General features: G+C 37.0%; 1 protein-coding gene across 1 annotated transcript in view; it reads right to left on the minus strand.

Moving 5' to 3' along the window:
* TANC2 (tetratricopeptide repeat, ankyrin repeat and coiled-coil containing 2) overlaps nt 1-22,547 on the minus strand; it is a 371,592-nt gene that overhangs the window by 78,359 nt on the left and 270,686 nt on the right. Inside the window, exons 11-12 of the mRNA XM_047081653.1 lie at nt 19,081-19,214; nt 10,086-10,317 (exon numbers count right to left, since the gene is read on the minus strand). Of these exons, the coding sequence (XP_046937609.1) occupies nt 10,086-10,317; nt 19,081-19,214 (366 nt within the window). The remainder of the gene's footprint in view (nt 1-10,085; nt 10,318-19,080; nt 19,215-22,547) is intronic.

Below are 22,547 nucleotides of genomic sequence, written 5' to 3' on the forward strand. Positions count from 1 at the left end.
TGAAGAGTTTTAACTATTACTTTTATCTGGTGACCTTTTAGGAAATGAACTATGGATTCCAGCTTTATTAACAATGATTATTCATGAAATGGCATCCTAGATGACGTAGTACTGAGAAAAAACATTATTCCTGTAGGGAATCTAAAGAATTAAGGAAGAGAAAAAGGTTGCCTGGAACTAATGGATTGACCCACAAAACTGGGGACTCTTAGCATTCTTAAAATTTTTTTTTTTTTTTTTCAACGTTTATTTATTTTTGGGACAGAGAGAGACAGAGCATGAACGGGGGAGGGGCAGAGAGAGAGGGAGACACAGAATCGGAAACAGGCTCCAGGCTCTGAGCCATCAGCCCAGAGCCTGATGCGGGGCTCGAACTCACGGACCGTGAGATCGTGACCTGGCTGAAGTCGGACGCTTAACCGACTGCGCCACCCAGGCGCCCCAGCATTCTTGATTTTGTGGACCACGGCACCCTTATGCATAATTTTGTCTTAACGTCCATAGAGGAAATTTCTTATCATACAGCTGCTTGGCAGCTGTAATAGATCTGTTCCCTGTTACTGAGCACCATCACCCTGCCCGACCAGGTGGCGTGCTGGAGCCACCCTGGACTGGCCTGGGACAGCCCACTGCAGTATTTTCAAGAGCTCGTTGTCAAGAAGCCGGTAGCCTGAAATTGGCTGAGGTGGGAATATTTATTTACAGAGTGGAAACCGGCAAATGTTATAAGCCCTCCTTCCCCAGCTGGCTGTTAAAATTTTACCAGCACACCATTGCCTCTACCACTCCAATTACACCTCCTTTAACTTCACCCAGATTTCTTCCTAAGAAAGCCATGATTTTCCAGGGGAGGAAAAGGCTGGTGATAATGCATCTGCTGAGATTTTTCTTTGGGAAAAACATTTCAGAGGCATTCTTAAGCATAAAGATCAAGAATATACTCTCAATTATGATATGGACATTTTAATGAATGAAATAATTCAATTGCTAATAAAATCAAATTTTCATTTGCATAAATTTCTAGATTATGTTATTCATCTCATGAGCAGACAATGTATGATTTCTTTTTTTAAAAAAAGGGGGAAAAAAGGAAATGTGTGCCCTACTTAAGATAATGATTTGTTCTAAATCGTGGCTATTTTTTTTTTCTTTTTTTGAGATTTGCTTCCTTGAAGTGGTTACTTAGAAATTACCTATTAATATAGGGGATATGAAGTGTCAAAAATATTTCATCTGTTAAGAAATAAGGGCATCACGTTTATCTAAGATTACATTTTTTAGGATTCAGAATAAGTGCAAAGGATTTCCAAATGGTACTAACATTGTAAAAACAATGAGAAGTACTCCTAAAAGATTTTTCAGTTATAAATTTAAGAGATGAGGCTTTAATGATCTGTCGACTTCACCTCTCAAATGCAACCAGCCTTACAAGAATGCTTCTGCATGCTCATTTTCAAACTTCTGTAGGTTATTTTTATTTATTTATTTATTTATTTATTTATTTATTTATTTATTTATTTTAATTTAATTTAATTTTGTTCTTTTATTTTGAGACAGTGCATGTGTGAGGGAGGGGCAGGGAAGGAGGGAGAGAGAGAATCCTAAGCAGGCTCTGTGTTGCCAGCACAGAGCCCAATGTGGGGGCTCAATCCCACAGACTGCAAGATCATGACTGGAGCCAAAATCAAGAGTCGTATGCCCAACCAAGTGATGTCCAGGCACCCCTCTGTAGGTTAAATACATAGTCTATATCATCAGTAGCTATAAAGATTTATAGACAAGTGAAAATTAAAAAAATAACTGGGAACCAACAAAGGATTGCTACTACTTATTTATTAGTAATAATATTATTATTTTTTTAAGTTTATTTATTTTGAGGGAGAGATAGAGTGCACACAAGTGAGAGTGGGGGAGGGGCAGAGAGAGGGGGAGAAAGAATCCCAAGCAGGCTCTGTACTGTCAGTGCAGAGCCCGATGCAGGGATGTGGGGCTTGAACTCACAAACTATGAGATCATGATCTGAACTGGAATCAAGAGTCAGATAATTAACTGACTGAGCCACCCAGGTGCCCCTATTATTATTTTTTAAAAAGTAAGCTCTATGCCCAATGTGGGGCTTGAACTCACCATCTCAAAGATCAAGAGTTGCATGCTCTACTGATTGAGGTAGCCAGGCGCCCTGCCACGTGAGAACATTTAAAGTGCAACTACCATTTACTATCACCATTTATTCATAGAACAAAAATATTTTAATATTAAAAAACAGGGAAGACATAATCTTTACATACACATATACACCAAACTATATTTATATTTACATCCACACAAATTCTAGGCTATTTCTATTTTTTTATTTTGTAGTGGACTAATGGAAACTTCAAATCGACTGGTGCTTAGGAGCCACTGTTCTAGCTGACATGTCCCTGGAAAAGCTTCTTGGAAAAGCTTCTATGCCCTTTAACCTTTGTTTTTTATTGCCTTGTAAAATACATATTCACCAAGGATTCTCCACTGCCCTCACTTACAGGTACACTTAAATGCAGGAACTGATGTCCTTAGCAGCCCCATTCTAAGACTGCCTGCGTATCTGAGGGAAACAAGAATTACAGAGACTGCAAGAGAAGAGACGGTAGCCAGTACTGAAGTCAGAACTAAATCCTAATGCATGGGATTTTATTACTGGTATATTGTATGGGAATTATCAAAAGTGAAAAAATAAGGCTCATATCAGACATTTTCATTCAGAAAAGCTGCACATTACATATGAATTACCTTCCTTTCAGTTATGATAACAAATTGGTATCTCCTTTCATTGCATATTGGTGGCTGAAGCAAAAGCTGACCAGGAGACTTCAAAACTTTTCCATTTGCTTTGTATGTATGTATATATGTATGTTTGTATGTATGTATGTATGTGGTTTAGTCATCACACTTGTAGAATCTTAAAGTATTGTGAAAATACTGACTCATTTTTTTAAAGAAAAATGTACAATTTGAAACCTGGCTTTGGAATCTAAACTGGAAATGTTTTCCACTGAACTTTCCTGGAAGGAAAACTTCAGGTACCTTCAAAAAATTCTCTTAGGGGTCCCTGAATGGTGCAGTTGGTTAAGCGTCTGACTCTTGATCTCGGCTCAGGTAATGATTTCGCAGTTTGTGAGTTCAAGCCCTGCATAGGGCTGTGTGCTGATGGTGTGAAGCCTGCTTGGGATTCTGTCTCTCCTTCTCTCTGCCCCTCCCCTGCTTGTGCTCGCTCTCTCTCTCTCTCAAATAAATATTAAAAAAATTTTAAATTCTCTATCTTAAAAGTTACTGTGATAAACTATATACAGTTAATTGCAAAGGTCTTAATTGTACACTTTGATCAGTTTTGACAAATATATACACTCATGTAACTAACATCTCAATCAAAATATAGAACATTTCCCTCACTCCAGAAAATTCCCTTAGGTTCCTTCATAGTCAATCCTCAACAGGCAATCACTCTTCTATCGCTATACATTTGCTTCTTTTGCTTACCATGTTTTTGAGATTCATCTACATTGCTGAGTGTATTATTAGTTTGTTCCTTTTCAACATTATGAAATAGTCCATGGAATGAATATACTACAATTTGTTTATCCATTCTTCTGTTGATGGACATTTGGGTTGTATCCCATTTTTGACGACTATGAAAAAAGCTGCTATGAACATCCCTGTACAAGTCTTTTTGTAGACCTAAGTTTTCATTTCTTTTGGGTAAATACATAGGAATAGAATTTCTTGGTCATAAAGTAGATTTATATTTAACTTTATAAGGAACTGCCAAATAGTTTTCCAAAGTAGTTGTACCATTTTATACTCCCACAAGCAATGTGTGAGAGTTCCACTTGCTTATCATCCTCACCAACATTTGATGTTCAACTTAAATTTTAACTACTCTAGTGGGAGTACAGTGGTGTCTCATTGTGATTTTAATTTGCATTTTCCTGATGACTAATGATGTTAAACACCTTTTCATGTGCTTGTAGGCACATCTGTATATCTTCTTTTGTGAAGTATCTAAATCTTTTGTTCATTAGGATTATGTTGAATCTACAGACCAGTTTGGGGAAAAATTCCAATCTACCAACATGGTATACTTTTTCTATTTACTAAATTCTTTAATTTCACTCGGCAATGTTTTGCAGCTTTCACTGTGGGGGTCTTATACAGCTGTTACATTTATTCTTAAGTGTTTTGATGCTGCAGAAAAAGTTATTTGTTCCAGTTATCTACTGCTGTATCAGACAACTAGGGGTTAGTTACACGGCTGTGGGCTGAAATCATCTGGAACAAAACCTCACATGTCAGGGCTAGAATTACTTGATGTCTGAAACAGTCAACTAGAACACTTATATATGGCCTCTCACGTGGTTTTCACTTCTTTACTTCTCACATGACAGTGGAATCCTCCAAACAAGATGGAAGCTGCATGGGCATTTATGACCCAGGCTCAAGATGTCACATGGCATTACTTTGTAGTATTCTGTTTGTTGAAGCCGTCATAAGCCTGCTAAGATTCAAGGGGAGGACACACAGACCCCGCAACTCTGGATGGAAGGAATGTCAAAGAATTTGCAGCCATGTTTTAAAACTACCACACTACTTTAGAAGTTTCAGTTTTCAACTTTTTCCTGCTAGTATAAAAATACAATAGATATATGCATATTGACCTGATAGCCTGAAGTTCTATATTTATTATTAGTTCAAGTTGGCTTAATTTTTCTTTTGTAGATTCCTTAGAATATTCTAGGTAGAAAAAAATCTTCAAATAAAGACAGATTTATTTCTCCCTTTCCAATCTTTACTACTTGCTTGTTTGCTTTCTTATTACGGTAGCTTGGGCTACCAGTCGAATGGTGAATGTTAAATGCAAGTGGTATGAGTGAGGGAACATTCTTGTCTTGCTCTGGATAGTAGAGGGAAAGTATTTAACATTTCATTGTTAGCTGTATGTTTTTTGGAGTTTTCTTTATTAGACTAAGTTTTCTTCTATTCCTCAGAAAGTTTTTATCATTAATTGTAATATTTGGTCAAATGCTTTACTGCATTTATTGAGATTATATATATACATATGTATTTTACATACACATATTTATATAAAGACATATAGATTTTCTCATTTATTCTGTTAATATGAATTACACTATGTTAAACTAACATTGCATGTCTGATCAAGTAGAATTAATTGATTTGCTATTAAATTTTTCAGGATGTTGCTATTATGATCATGAGGAATACTGGTCCGAATTTCTCTTCTTGCAAGATCTGTACCTTATTTTGGTTTCAGTATTATACTTGTCTAACAAAATGAGAAATGTTCCCTTCTCTATTTTTCTGAAAACATTTGTGTATGATTGATATTATTTCTTCGTTAAATATTGAAAACAACTCATCAGTGAAACCACATGAGCCTGTAGTATTTTTGTTGAAGATTTTTTTTTTCTTTTAAATTACAAATTAAGGGGCGCCTGGGTGGCTCAGTCTGTTAAGCGTCCGACTTCAGCTCAGGTTATCATTGCACGGTTCATGAGTTCTAGCCCTGCATCGGGCTCTGTGCTGACAGCTCAGAGCCTGGAGCCTGCTTCAGATTCTGTGTCTCCCTCTCTCTCTGCCCCTCCCTTGCTCACACTCTGTCTCTCAAAAATAAATAAATGTTAAAAAAATTTTTTTAATTACAAATTAAATTGACTAGATAAAGCTATTCAGATTTTCTATTTCTCCTTGAGTCACTTTTGGTAAGCTATATTTTTTGGAGATTTTGTCCAGCTTATGTCATTGAATTTATGTTATAAAGGTCTTCATACTAATTCCTTATTTTTCTTTTAATGTCTTATAGGAACTGTAGTGCTATCTCCTCTTTTATTCCTGATGTTAATTTGAGTTTTTCTTTTCTCATTTCCATCGTAAGTCTCGCTAGTGGTTTACTCATTTTAAATGTTAAATTTTTTCTATTTATTGATGTCTATTCTTGTTTTTACTATTTTCTTCTTTCTGCTTAGTCTGGGTTTATTTTCCTCATTTTTTTTTAGTTTATTAACTCAGAAAGTTAGATGTTGATTTTATATTACTCATTTTGAAATATTTTATAATTTCCTTTGTGGTTTCTTCTTTGTCTCAAAGATTATTTGGAAGTATGTTGTTAAATTTCTAAATATTTGAGGATTTTATTTTTATTGATTTCTTATTTAGTTCCATTATCTCAGATGATATTTTCCATAAGATTTTAACTTCCTGAAATCTTCAGACTTGGTTTTATGGCCCAGAATATGGTCCTTGTGCACTTGAGAAGAATGTATATTCTGTAGTTACTGGGTAGTAGTCTATAAATTGCGAGTGTATCAGGTTGGTTGACAGTGTTGTTTAAATCTTCTATATATTTACTTTTTATCTGCTTCTTCTAACACTTACTGAGAGGTGTTAAAATCTCCAGCTATGATTATTTGCCTGTTTATCTCTTCAGTTCTATCAGTTTTCGACTCATGTATTTTTTTTAACTTAAAATTTTTATTTTGAAATAATTTTTTTCATACAAATATTTACTATTGAAGTGCAGTTGATACACAATGTTATATTCATTTCAGGGGTACAACATGGCAATTTGACAATGATTCACATAATTTGAGCCTCTGTTATTCGGTATATACACACTTAGGATTATTTTTATCTTCCCAAGAATTGGTCCTTTTATGTTTATCAAATGCCCCTCTGGTAACACTACTTGTCTTGAAGTCTACTCAGCCTCACATTAATATAACACTCCAGTTTTCTTATGCTCTGTGGTTACAAAGTATATATTTTTCTATCCTTTTAATCTGCGTCTTTGTATTTAGATGACCTCTCTTATAGCATATTGTTGGGTCTTGCTTTTTATTTGGTCTGAAAGTTTCTGCCTTTTAATAGAAATGCTCAGTCCATTTAAACTTAATGTGATTATTGGTATGATTGATTTTAAGTCTATCATCTTTTTAAAAACATTTAATTTGATTTTTTTTGCTCTCAGGTCTACAACATAATGATTCGACATCTGTGTACACTGTAAAATGATAATCACAAGTCTAGCGAACATCTATCACCTTACACAATTACAAACTTTTCTGTGATGAGAACTTTTAAGATTTACTCTCTTAGCAAGTTTCAAATATGCAATACAGTATAATTACTATAGTCACCATGCTGTATATTACATCTCCATGACTTATTTATTTTATAATTGGAAGTTTGTATATTTTGATCCCATTCTTCCATTTCTCATACCCCACCCTCCGTGTCTGGCAACCACCAACCTGTTTTCTGTATCCATGAGATTTTATTTTTGTTTGTTTTGGTTTTTTTTTTAGATTCCACAGATAAATGAGATCATATAGTATTTTTCTTTCTCTGCTTGACTTAATGCTTCTTTTTGTAGCAGCCTAACACAACACTCATTTTATTATCTTATGTTTTTATTTTTCAAAAAGTTTAATTAAAAACATTTTTAACTTAAGTACAGTTGACACACAATGCTACATTAGTTTCAGGTATGTAACACAGTTCAGTTTCTCCATACATTATGCTATCCTCACCACCAGTGTAGCTACCATCTGTCACCGTACAACACTTTTATGGTATCACTGACTGAATTCTCTATGCTCTGTCTTTTATTACCTCTCATTCCATCTTTCAAAAAAATTTTTTATTCTCTTTCCTGCCTTATAAGTTAATAAAATAATTTTTAGTATTTCATTTATTTTATAAATTGTGTTTCTAGCTATTGATCATGATGGGGATTTTGTTTTAAAAGAACATGGGAATTAGGTAGAATAATTAAATTCACTTAGAATAATATTTATCAATAAGGGTATCTAAAGCTGTTTCTGGAGACCTCTGTGAGCAGCAAATATATCCAGAAGCAAAATTAAAACATGTTAGTCATGGTTGAGACTCCAGAGCTGAGTCTGCAAGCATCTGGATCTTCTCCTTGAATCAGCCTAGGATGCAGGTCCGTGTTATCACTGTCCTTCCATCAAGGCACTCGGTATTGTGAGCAATTTCTACGTTCACTCATTTGTTCAAACTTTATTTCCTGAAACGACTACTATGTTCAAGGTGAGATAACCACTACGAAAGATAAAAGATGTATGAGCAAAGGTTCCTAATTTCAGTAGTATAAAATTTAGTTAAAGGGATAGGACAAGTAAACAAATAACTAATTCTTACAAAGCACAAAGTATAGTATTTGACATATAGTTCTGTAAACGTTAGTAATAAAATTTTAAATTCTTACTATGCATATAACAATGTGTTAAGTATCATAAATTAGAAATAAAAAAACCCCTAATGTCAATTTGGAAGGATGCTCTATATAGGGTGACAGGTGGATCAGCAAGCATTTTATGAATGAAGCGGCATTTAAGCTGGTTGTTGAAAGACAGAATTTTGACAGAGGTGTAAGCAGAAGGCATAACAAGAAAAGGAAACGATGAGCAAATGTATGAAGGCAGGAAAATGTCGGTGAGTGTTTAAGAACTGGTGAATATTTTATATTTTAAACACAGGATTAATACAGATAAGAGTATATAGTAAGGCTGGAAAGTGGGTTGGATCCATGCCATTGAGTACCTTAAATGCTGGACTAAGAAGCTGGAAGTTAATTCATTAGGCAACAGGGAGTCATTGGAGGTTTCTGAGCAGGGAAATTGAGTGATGAAAGTAAAACTTGATGAAGATTTATTTGGAAGCAGAATATAAAGTCTAGAAGACCGCCGAGGGTGGGGCTGAGCTTCCCCACCAGATAGGTCACAAAGGGGTTAGAGGGGTGCTTAAAAATGAATCCTTTTAGCCCTCAAGGTACTGGGGGCTTGGCATAGCTGTAACTTCAAGGCCATTCATGTCTAGCCATAAGGAGTTGTGAATTTTTTATCCTAGTATGCGATACCAATTTTTATAATTTTCTGTGCTATGATGTGAAAGAAGCACTAAACCAAAAAACTAGAGAAGACCAGGAAGGTAGTAATCGATATGATGCTGTGAGCAAAGGTCATTGAATGGCCTTTGGGTTCACAATGGCAGGAATGAATAGGAGATTGATGGATGTAAGAAACATCATGAAGGTGCAATTAGCAGGATGCAGACTAACTGTACAGAAAATATGCTTCAAAATATCTGTGGAGAAATTCCAAGGTTTAAAAAAGTCTGGGATATAGAGAAGCTAACAGGTAGGAGAGGTGTAGACAGGTCATCAGAGTTGAAAAGTCTGAAACTCTGATACCCAAGTAACTAGTATGGAGATTGAAATAACTGAAGATGGCGGCCAGGAGAATCGAAACTATGATCACTTTTTCTTATTGAGTACCTCTGAAACCCTCAAGAAAGATGTAAAAGTCTCTCAGGGATAAACAGATTGCTCAGGAACCTCATGCTCACTCAAGTCCTTTCCTCTGGCTTCCAGCACTGATAAAAAATTGTTAAAGGGATGGGGCAGACAAGGGTGAAGGAGATGCCTGCACGTACGCCATGGTGGACACTGGGGCTGCAGAGGAAAAGGGGAGGAGAGGCATGAGAGGGAGACGGATTCCATTTCATACTTTCCCCCACTTCTTAAAAATATCCTCAATGCCTTCTAAATAGTTTTAATGGAAAGTTGATTTGTAGTACACACACAGAGTTGTGAGACCATGGATGCCATTTCATTCTACCTCAACTGTGAAGTAATAAAAAAAATACCAAACATAAAGATGAGGAGGTTTCTAACCACACAAACTCCACAGCACTGAGCTGGAGTCATGGCTTTACTGATTTTTTGAATTCTACAGAAAGGACTAGAAGCTCTACTATGTTTAGTGCAAGGAAAATGTATTCTTTTTGGAAATGAGAATCTTTATAAAGAAAGGAGGGAGTAGCATTTCCCATATGAAGTTTTATTTTTTCAAGAAAAATCTTTTATCTGTTAACTGTATCCTGTGGGACATTAGCTATGGAACATTCGTTTTGGGCAATGTAATAAAAATAGTCATTTCTATGACACGCTCTAGGTGAACTTGGGCTCCAAAGCTTCCACCTTTCACCTTCTTTGCCTTCTGTACCTTTGTGGAGATTCTCCAGAGGCTCCAGGACTCCCCTCCGGAAGGAGGCCATGGGGTCTTGAACACAGGACCGAAGGCTCAGCATGCTCTGTAAATGAGGCTCCCGAAGAAGCTGCTCCCGATAGGCTGCCAGCTGAGGTGAGCGGCAGAGCAGGGCAGCAACATTGTGGACAAATTCTGGTACCAGGCAGGTGTAGGCATTATCTGCTTGGCAATAGTGATAGGCAACCACCTACAACAGAAGGATGAGAATACAAATAGGTTTACTGGGAACAAGAGCCATGGTTATTGTATGATCATTCTCTAACACTGTCTTCTGTCTCCCCGTTCCTCAACTTTTTCAAGTGAAAACAAAAGCTGCTATCTTAGAAACTGCCTGATTTATCTAAGATCAGAAATCTGATACAATATTTCTATTGTACACATATATCATAATTCACAACTAAAATTTATAAATGCAAACTGAGTTTTGGATTAGAAGATTCCTTTGCAGGATGTGGGTTTTGGATTATAAGAGATAGGAAATAAGACTGAGAATAAAGATTTACGTTAATCTCTCTAATAGGTACTGAGCACGGAACAGTAAAGGAAAAAGTCGAATCTTGTAACAAAGCATTAGGAATAAAATAATCACAGGAAAACCATGTTAATCTCAATAACCACATATACTTATTAAGTCCTTACTTTTTAAAATTAATGTGCTTTATAAATAGCTTTATAAAAAATAATTCAGATTTAAGAATTAACATTAAATATTTTCTAGCATCCAGAGACAATCAGAATTAGATGAGAGGAAAAAAGAAAGGAGCGAGAGTTTTGTTAGATGCAGGTCTTAAATTCAAAGAACTTTAGAAAACGTGTGAGTCTTAATATCATCCAGGATCTAGGCTGTCTGGCTGGAACCTGGTTTTAACCTCTAGGGTGTTTTTTTGGTCAGAATTTGCACACAGCTCACTCCATACCTCCTGGTTGTTTTCTTTGCCTCAAGACCAAGTGCAGAGAGTGGTTCTTTTTTTTTAATGTATTTTTTAATGTTTATTTCTTTTTGAACGAGAGACAGCGAGAGAGTGAGCGCAAGTTGGGAGGGGCAGAGAGAGGGAGACACAGAATCTGAAGCAGCTTCCAGGCTCTGAGCTGTCAGCACAGATCCTGACACAGGGCTCGAACCCATGAACTGCGAGATCATGACCTGAGCTGAAGTCGGACGCTCAACCGAATGAGCCACCCAGGTGTGCCGAGGGTGGTTTTAATCTACAGCACTCTGTTGACTGAATATTACTCACAAAAGTGATGGGACTGAGGAGGTAACATGAAATTGGCAGGGGAGATTTAGCCTCAATATATGGAAAGTACTCAGCATGGAGCTCAGCACAAAGTAGGTCCACAGTGATGTTAGCTGATGCTGCCATCATCATCATCACCCTCCTCCTCCTCTCCATCATCATCATCATCATCATCATCATCAAGATTCTGTATAGTCTCTCTTTTTTTTAGCTACTGGCTTTGCATCTTTAGGCAGCTGAAAATTGCCCTAGGAGATATAGATATACCACTGGGACTTCAGTTCTTCTATCATTTCTCAGAGAACAATCATCCATTAAAGTGTTCAATTCTGAAAAGGCTCCTGACCTATGGGTATGGTCATCTTTAACAAATACTAGAAATGTCACTTAAAAAAAAAAAAACACTGAAATCCTTCTCATTAAGCATACACACAAAACCTTAATATGGGGAGATGTTACTATACACATAAGACTGACGATAGGAATTGCTTCTGAGTGAAGCAATGATATCTGAACACAATATGGAACTGGAAATAAGAAGTTATATTCTAAAAATCTCCACTCTTTTCTTCAGATGGATTGGTCACTGCTTTACTGCCTATCACAAGCACAATATAAGGAACCAAAGAGAAAACCTGGCAGCAATTGCTCTGTTCTCTCAATGAACAGTGAATGTCAGTGGTTATGTCTGCATGGATACAAATATCCACTTCATAAGAAGCAAACAGCAAACCTCTGAATCAATAAGAACTTTCATCATATTTTACCTCAATTGATTCCACATGTGGAGGCCAAGCACAGCTAAGAAAATCAGGTGTAACTTACCCTTTACCTAAAGTCATGGGATAGAAGTTGGAAGATAAAAATTCTAAAATTTAGGAAGAGGTTTCTCTTACTGGTTTTATTAAAAATCATCTGTGCTCTTGGCTGAGTGAGGTTTTATCAAAAAAGATACCCCTTCTGTGGTTACCTTTCTCTTAATTTAAAATATTTCTTTGGCATTCCAAATATAAAATCTCGACTGCTTTGCTCGATTCAAGCAGAAAGACCATTCAACATCACAAAATATGAAGTGTGGCTTAAAATAGGTTATTTACTAGACATTTCAAAGTAGTTGTGCAGCACACAATACATACACAGTAATTTACAAACATCTGTACATTTGTCCAAACTATTTGGTACTTCCTCCAAATTATCTATTGACCTCATTTACAACTTTTCCTACATATAAAATAGGAAACAAGTCTGGTAATGTGGTTTTTTTCTTCAGTCTCTCATCGTACCAGTGTTCAGTGGTATTAGATCCCTCCCTACAGCTTTGAGAAAGTTATCACAGCCACCTATATTCAGTCACTATTATTCCAACTTCTTGGAAGTGATTCAGAATTAGTCCACCCCTAGTAAACCAGTGGGTGAAACCTTTCTCCTTGGGAACTTTTGTCTCTCCTGGTGATGTGTTGAAATTTCACTTTCAGCTATGTCTATCATATTAATTTTTTTCCATCTCAAATTTTTATGTTAAATCTCTATACTTTTTGTTGAAATAATTCTATTCAAAGTATGCCCAATATGACCAGAATTATATTAATTCTTTGGGGAAGACAGCAAGTAAATTTTAGATTACTCCTATGAGGGGAAGAAAGAAAAGGGTAGGTTTAGTAGGCTACATAGACAAAAGAAAAGACCAGAGGTCAGTATAGCTTTGGGTATAAAGAGCTCTGATTTGGGGTATCTGGCTGGCTCAGTTGGTGGAACATGTGACTCTTGATCTCAGAGTTGTGGGTTTGAGCCCCACACTGGGTGTAGAGATTACTTAAACAATAAAATCTCCAAAAAAAAAAAGCTTTGACTCAATGCTGTATACAAGAAATCATAAAATGAAGTATAATCCTCATCAAAGGCCCTAATCAAATGACTGAGTGGCAGGAAATCTGTCAGGTTTGTGTTACAAGTCCCAGGTAAACAATAAAATCTCAAAAAAAAAAAAAAAAAGCTTTGACTTAATGCTGTATACAAGAAATCATAAAATGAAGTATAATCCTCATCAAAGGCCCTAATCAAATGACTGAGTGGCAGGAAATCTGTCAGGTTTGCGTTACAAGTCCCAGGCCTTCACTCTCCAAAGACCATTTTCCACTTTAAAGAAATGAGTAATCTGTGACAGGACTAAGCTAATCTCATATAAAGAAAAGACAGCTCTATGTGGAATTCATTTGGACATAAACATCTGATTTGCGTAATGACTGGCATTTGTATCATTTAAATTCTAATGCTGCAAGTGCTCTCCCTCAGGTCTGCTCTCATACTCTTACTCCCTGTCTTCTTTTCATCACTTTTTGAATCTCCTCATCCCCACCTGATTTCTTGCTCAGCGCATCGCTTCCAACACGTTAGTGTGGCTTCCAAGATTTCCAGGGACCAGGAGGTTCAGTATGAATAATGACCTTCTCTTCCCTTTCCCTGTCCCCCAACTCTAATCCTCACTCAGGCTGGAAGCTAAGAATAGCTCCCAGACTTGGGTTCTGCCTCAGTAATTTTCCAGCTCAGAGCTCTACTTTTTTTTTTTTTTTGGCAGTGTTTTATTTACTTTTTAACTTTTTATTTTGAACTAATTTTAGACTTTCAGAAATGTTGCAAAAGTAGTACACAGAATTTCCGTATATCCCTCACCCAGCTTCTCTTTTTATTAATATCTTACATAACCAAAGAATGATTACAAGAGCTAGGAAATAACACTGGCATAGTATTGTTAAGTAAAGGCATTATTCAGATTTTACTAGTTTTCCACTAATGTCCTTTTTCTGCAACAAGATTCTATCCAGGACCCTGGACTGCATTTATTGTTGCTATTTCTCCTCAGACTCCTGTAGTCTGTAAGAGCTCTTTGGTATTGTCTTCATGACCTTGACACTTTCGAAGAGTAGTGACCAGTTATTCTGGTGAATGTCAGTCTGAGTTTGTCTGATGCCTTCCTCATAATCCAACTGAGATTTTTGGGCAAGAATACCACAAAAACAATGTTGTGTGCTTCTCATGGATCATATCATGGGGTCATGATGTTGACATGTCTTGTCACTGGTGATGCCGACCTTCATCACCTTGGTTAAGGTAAAGATTTCTGCCAGATTTCTGTACTATAAAGTTACTCTCTCTCCCTTCGTAGTTAATAAATATCTTGGGGGAGACACTTTGAAACAATGCAAATCCTGTTTTTCCTCAAACTTTTGCCCACTAACTTTAGCATCCATCAGTGGATCTTGTCTGTAACAATTATCACGTGGTGTTTGCCTAATAGTGATTTTCTATTTCCTTCTTTCCTTCTACATTTATTATTGGAATTCTACTGGAATAAAGAGCTGTCCCTTCTCTCTCATCTATTTTCTTGAGTGATTTAATATATATGGACTTATTTTATTCCATTGGCTATATCCAATACTGTATTTATTTTGTTGCTCACTTTGGTCTGGCTTTGGACATTAGGATCTCCTTCGGGTTGGTGTCTGGGCTCTTTCAAGAAGCACACACACCGCCCCCCACCCCCCATCTTTTTAAAAGCACTTCCTTGCTTTCTGGTATCAGAAGATGCTCCAGGCTCATCTTGTATTTACCCTGCCCCAGACCTGGCATCATCTAACCTCTTCAGAGCCCTGGTTTCTTTTACTGGAGAATGATGTTAGAAAACAAGATCTGAATTAGTTAGGTGTGCATATTGCTACTGAAGTGACTGTGACTTGGGGCCCTCTCAGTGGAGAGAGCTAGGAAATGCATGTAATATATTAACTCACATATGAAGATTTATCTATATTGCTGTATCTCTCTCTATATATATCTATAGAAATATCTATAGATATATATATTAAAAATTGTGAGTATATACTAATACCTCAGATTTCAATTCAGTATCACCTGGCTCTCTTTAGATTTCCTTTTCTTCATCTCTTAACTTCTTTCTCCAACAATGAGAAACCTGGTCTTGCTATTTACAATACATTTATTTATTCAATCATTTCTAATAAATACATGAAGGATTTTCAAAACTGTGAGCCATGCTCCTGTGAGAAAACATTAATTAGAATATAGCATTTATGCACAGTTCTTTTTTGTCTTTAGCCTTACGGTATTCAGTCAAGATGTTACCTTCCAAACTTATTTAAGTTCTTTTCTCCTCTGCCTTCTTCAGTGTGGTCATGTTATTTATGTGAAATACAGTTAGGTGTATTTGTGAGTGTTTGCATTACACTTTGGGCTCCCCAGCCCCCACATACTGGTTATTTTTAATTATTTTTTGGGTAAGTGAAACATTACCATGTTTCTAAGAGTCACAGCTATACGAAAAGATATATTCAGAGAAGTGTCACTTACTCTTCATCCCTGTACCCCATTCTCATTACCCATTTCTTTCTACTCTCCTTCTTTCCTACCCATCTGCTTTAGGTAACCAGTATCTTTTCTTTCTGGTTTATCCTTCCTACATTTTTTTTGGACAAATAAGCAGGTACACATGTATTTTTTTATATCCCTTTCTTTATTATATGAAAGTTAGCATCCCATCGACACTCCTTTGTACTTTCCTCCCCACCTAACAGTACATCCTGAAAATACCAATGGTAATTATTGATACACAAGAATTGGCACTAAGAACTTTGTCTGTCAAATCAAGAGGTTTTTCAAGAACACTTTTAACTCACATATATTAGCTTACCTCATCAAAATACTAATTGATTTCAAAATCTTATTGAAAAGGTTTCTGCTTACTGGCTTGTTATAGCGAGAGGCAAGACTGCTGGCTTCTGCTCTAGGCTACTAAGAACAAATTGTATACTTGAAATGTAACACATGGCACAATTACCAGGATAATATTTAATTTTAATCTAAGGTGCGATTTCTTGTACAACAGTTACTATAAACTTAAAAATATCCCATCTCTGGGTGCAAAAAGGTGCATTCATATTTTGCTTAAGGAAGAAATAATCATGAAATTTAAATTATGTTCTTTGAGTAAGTGTAAACAATCACTAATTTCCTATTTACAATATTTAACATTTTCCAAATCTTGAATATAAACATTAATTTTAATTTAAAGGGCCATTTCGTATACAATGTTTAATATAAATTTAAAAATATCCCATCTATAGGCACAAAAATGATTTATTTATACAGTATTTTGCTTAAGATAGACACAAGCATGGAATTTAAAATGAGATCACCTCTTAAGTGCAGTCACTAATTTCCTGCTAACAATATGTAACATTTTCCGAATATTGAACATAAACATCTTGAGATTCTTTCTCTTGATGAGAGAGAGACTAAGAAGTGACAACAATCCCTGAGCTCTTTTCAGCACTTGTCACGATCTGACATATTACATGTTTGTTTGCTGGCTTTTCCCACTGCGAGAACGTGGGCCATGTAACAGCAGGGATTGTTGTCTGTTCTGTTCACCACCTTAACTTCAGGCTTGTATTAGTCATTCCACACATCAATTCTAAGTGAGTATGTGAGTGACTGTAATGATGGAAGGACTTCAGCATTCAGTGTACAGTATTTCCAAGGTGACACTTATTTAGATTCTTTTAAAGAAGAGGCTGGAACTAGTTTATACAAACTATTTAGAAAAAAAAAAAACGATGTTTTTTTAAAGTTGCACTGAGTTAGCAATGAATATGAGGGAAATCTCAGACTGTTTTCAGAAGGCCCACTGATAAGTGGAGACACTTAAAAATGCAGTTGGGGGAAATGTGCTGTTTTGGGCTCTGGGTGGAGTGGATTTCCATGAAGAAGTTAGAACTTTATGATATTGCAGATGACTCTCTGTTCCTCATTAGTAATTAACCATGCCAAGAAATTTCTTTAAATATTGGAGACAGACATTTTAAACTCTTGTTCTTCTCTTGAAAATCCTCAAAAATATGGGGAATAAGGAAGAGAAATGCAAACTCCACCTATAGGGATATCTATCTATGACCTCAGCTTATAACATATAAGGATGGAAAGTGGATATAGGATTCATAAATGACTTAACAAACAGAATTAGGTGAAACAAATGCCTGCTGGAAGTAATAACAACAGGACTAAACCAACGCAGCTGTAAAACCTCAGAAAAGCATGAGGTTGGAAGCACCAGGTCCTGTGCAAGAGGGGGGTGAGGAAGGGAACTGAAAATACAGAAATTATTTGAAGTTTATACAAGGTTTATACTAGATGCTAACAGAATAAATGGAAAAAAGACCCAAGAAAAAAGTTGATAAAAAAGAAGTTCCTAAAAGTTTCTGGAGAGAAAAACAGGTATAAAGAACTAGGAATAAGAATAATTATTTAGTAACAAAATTATTAGAAGCTCAAGACAATGGAGCAATGCCTTCACAATTCTGAGGGAAAATTATTTTTAACCTAGAATTATGTTGTGTCAAATAAACAGTAATGTATGAGAATGGAATAAAGATACTTTTAGAAACATTAAGTTTCAAAAACTTACCTCCTGTGCATTCTTTCTTAGGAAGCCACTGGTGGACGTGTTCCACCAAAATGAGGAATAAAATCAAGAAAGATGATGATGTGGGAGCAAACACAGAAGAGAAGTAATGGGAATTTCCAGGATAACAACTAGCCTCAAGAGCATCCTAGGTCCAGCCTGAGCTGAGATGGATGTCTCAGGGGAAATGACACTGATGTGTAAACTTGTACCAAGAGGCTTTTTACAAAGTTATTAAGGATTATGGATTATAGCGATAGGTTTAAAAAAGAATAAGCCAATTTAATTTAATTTAATTTAGTTAATTTAATTTGTAAGTTGGCTACACACACAATGTGGGGCTTGAATTCATGACCCCAAGCAAGAGTTACATGCTCTTCTGACTGAGCCAGCTAGGCGCCTCCCCCACCACAGCAAGAAGAAGCAAATTTTAAAATGAGGCATTTCAAATCCCAGGAAAAACAAAACTGCTCAGGAAGGAAATATTATCCTTGGTTCCACAGTGAACCATATGTGCACAGTACTAATACTGAAGATATTATAATGTGGATTCTGACAAAAATCATGATATAACCATACTGAAATGGTGGAAGGAGGAAGGAAAATGAAAGATGTAAAATTCTCAACATCCTTAACAAGCAGCAATAGATAACGTATAAAAATGATGAAAAAAGTTATAGCAGTATATGAATATTATTTAGAAACAGTGGAGGCAAAGATCAGAAGAACAGCCCTAAGAGTTGAAAGTGGTGCCTTTGGGGAGAGGGTGGGGTGAGGAGGGGAAAAGAATTGCTGGGTTTTATTATAAGTCTTTGAGTATTATTCAATTTTCAAAAATCATGCATATGTTACTTTCAATAAAATAGAAATTTAAAACTCAAAAACCTAACAAATATTATGGACAGTATAGTATGGCAGGAAGGGTTTTGAATAGGAGTGAAAATAAAAAACTGCTGAGTGCTAATACTGTGATCTTGGGAAAATCATATAACTTCTTCGAGTCTCGACTTCCTTATCTATTCATTATGGGACTCTGGTTATTTCTGAGGGCCTTTCAAACAAAAAGGCTCTGATTCCATAATAACAAAGCATTTTTCTAGGAGCCGGAAGAGAAAATTTTCCCCACGGTCTCATGGTATAGCTGTATACATTTTGTCCACTTTGCCAAGGGTCCCCCTACCTTTGCCCCTTGGGGTTACAATGGAGCTAGCATGTCTGCACCCTGGGAGCCCTACTGTACCTGTGAGGCTAGTCTCCGCATGGCCTCCTCCTGCCGCCTGCGCATTTCTGGGGTCCCTGGGCAGCTTCCACTGGGGATGGACGAGTGGGCTGAGGGTGGCTGTGTGAGTGGCAGCTCTCTGTTGGCGTCCACATCTGGATTAAAAAGATGAGATGTTTGCATGAGATAATCATAAAACCCTGAATTAAAGGAAGATTGGTTAAACTCCATTTGTTCTATTATCCAGCAATTCTACTCCTAGGTATGGACCCAAGAGAAATAAAAACTTATATCCACACAAAACTTGTACACAGATGTTCAAAGAAGCAAGATTCATAATAGTGCAAAAGTGAAAACAACCCAAATGTCTACCGATGAACAGTTAAAATATGGAATATCCATACAATGGAATAGTACTTGATGATAAAATGAAATGAGATACCAATACATGCTACAATATGGATAACCCTTGAAAATATTATACTCAAAGAAGTCAGTTACAAAAGACCATATATTGTATGACTCTTTATATGAAATTCCCAGAATAGGGAGATCCGTAGGAACAAAAAACATATCAGTGGTTATGTAGGGGTAGAGGCAGGCAGTTAAGGGGAGAATAGAGATTGATCACTAATGGGCATTTCTTTTAGGGGGGACAAAAGTGTTCTAACATTAGATTATGGTGACAGCTGTAGAACTCTGTGAATATACTAAAAAGCACGGAGTTGAACAATTTAAATGGGTGAACTGTGTGGTATGTGAATTACAGCTTAATAAAACTGTTTTTAAAAAATTCCACTTGTTCATGTTACTTAGGAAATGTCTTATCTCCACTAGGAATTACAGACTATATACATGACTACAGACCACAGTACAAATGGGTACACCAAAATAAGGGGATTGTTGATGGTCAAGAGCCACTGGAAAGGAGGAGGAATAGGGGAAGGGAGTCCTCACTGAACTCCTCACCCAAGGACTGAATGGAGACTTCTGTCTGCTGGGAGAGTAAATGCTCTGGTCACTGGAGCCAAGTTCAGAATAACTGCAGGAGGGTACGAGTGGGTGGCAGCAGTGGAAAAAGACTGAAAATGTGTGAGTGGAGGTGAAGCGCAGTGACTGTCGATGCATCATTTCTGTGGCTCACTCCTTCTCCCCACTGCATTCCCCTTTATCTGATATTTGATTTTGGGGGCAATTATTGCCCAAATGCCCTCTGGCTTCTCACTACTGCCTTTTGGAGATGGCCTCCTTTTTTTCTGAGTATTTTAACTCTCTGGTATTCAGGGAACAGGAGACATAAGTTAACAGGTAGGCAGCAGTCGATGTGCAGCAGCAAAACAGACTACTGACATGAGCAGAGCAGGGAGGGTGGGGTGACTTACTGAACAGCTGTTTGGGGGGTTAGCAGCTGTTGGCAAATGTCAAATCCAAATAATAACTGTACTGACTCTTAGTGATGGGGAAAGATAGTCTTGTATTAGAGCTTTCCTGACTACTGTACTGAATATACTTGTAGTTAACGTAATAATGCCTAAATTACACAACGGGTCTATTTTTACAAAATGTTTTTGTTCTTTGTGTGTATGTACTAGGGGGTGGTTGATGACGATGGTGGTGGAGCCTGACGGGGGAGTCAGGTTTGGGAAGGGGTGTAGGTGGAAAGCAGATGACAGGCTAGTGCCTGCCTTGACAGCTTTTCTGTACCTTCCCAGGGAAATGACAAGGAGGGGGTGGGCTGGGGGCTGAGTGTCTGTGGGGGAAGGACGGAGCCAGGCAATGTGGTACCGCAGGCTACACTGCTCACGTCTTCCACAGCAGTGCTGCTCAGTGTGGAGGAGACAGGGGTAGAAGAGAGAAGACAGATGATGCAGAGATGGGAGCGCCAACGATTTTCTACCTTGTTTTCATTATTTCTACAACTGTATCGTTGGTATCACCGACACAGGGTTAGGAAAGCCAATGGAAATTCAAATAAACCTATCTAAGCTTGATGTAAATTAAACTGTGAAAAGTTAAGCCAATTCTCTATACAGACATCATTCTTAGTCATTAATGAAAGAAATTCTGCTACTGCCAGTCAAATTCCCAGTGCTGGCTTACATAATAACATATTAATGCCAAAAAACAGCTTGCACTTTATCAGTCACTTATTCCTGACCCTTCTTAAGGGCTAGTGGCTCTGTTAAGATGGCAGAGGTAGAATGTAGTTTGGTCACTGACAGATAACAACAAAAATTATTATGTACAAGGCAACTGCTAGTTCTGTGAAATTCTGGTAAATATATAACCATATATTCTTTCTCCTTTGACATGGTTTTCAAGTTCTGAAAGTTAACTATCAGGCAAAAAGGAAAAAGAGGGGGGCCTGGGTGGCTCAGTTGGTTGAGCATCTGATTCTTGATTTCGGCTCAGGTCATGATCCCAGGGTTGTGGGATCGAGCTCTGCGTCAGGCTCCACACTGAATGTGGAGGCTGCTTAAGATTTTTCTCTTCCCCTTTGCCCCTTTACCCCACTTGTGTGCCCTCTTTCTCTGTCTCTCTCAAATTAAGAAAAAAAAAGAAAAAAAAAAAAGGAAAGTTAACTATCAGGCCAAATCTACAGTCACAACAAATGGACATTTATCTCAAGAACTGGAGTGTCCTGGTATTTTTAGAGTGTCTCTGGAGATAAGAGGCAATGGATGTTAGAGAATAACTTAATGAACTACCTTTATAGAACCTCTGCTTTGGGGAGCACATGAACTGTTTTCTATTAACTCCTGCTTTCCCAGCCTTAGTTGGGAGGGACTCCCAGATACCTTTGCTTTCTGAGAAAGCAGCTCTTCTTGCCCTTGGGATTTATTCTGTCCTACAGGATTCTACCATTACGTTATCTCAACAGTGATATATAGAGGAGTCAGAGAGATTATTAGCTATCTGGTTTTCTTTCTGACATACTCAAAGAGTTAAAGAGTCTTGGAGTACTCAGATAAAATGTAGTCTGGTGTGATATTTAAGTGCTCAAAGGAAAACACTGGAATAGGTTGGAAAGTTAATTTCAACCACTTTTCAATTTCAAGAAGATATGTTTTTAGAATCACAGAATTTTAACACAGGAACAAATCTTAAAGATCACTTAGTCCCACTTCCTCATTTTACAGATGAGAAAACAGATCTAAAAATTTCAATTAAAATTCTCAAAGTTACAGAGTATATATAGTCAATGGAGTGCTGGGGTTCAAAATCTGAGCTCTTGACTCTCATGACACAATGCCAATCTACCTGAGAAAAGCTTCATGTAGAAACTAAGCATCACATTGCTTGTGAAAAAGGAATTCTTCCATACCAATTCTTACCAGACCCTGGTAAACAGGGTCTCTTGATTCAACCAGTTTTCTCTGTACACACTAGTCCTTCTTCTCCACGTGAGATGTCTATTAGTTAACCAGAGACAATGTGCCCACTTAATGACACAAGACTGTCAATTAATTTCATTAGGAAGCCAGAAT

Source organism: Lynx rufus, unplaced genomic scaffold, assembly GCF_022079265.1.
Source record: "Lynx rufus isolate CCGP_SWC_20201006 ecotype Redwood Valley unplaced genomic scaffold, mLynRuf1.p SCAF_18, whole genome shotgun sequence".
In the NCBI taxonomy this organism is placed as follows: domain Eukaryota; kingdom Metazoa; phylum Chordata; class Mammalia; order Carnivora; family Felidae; genus Lynx; species Lynx rufus.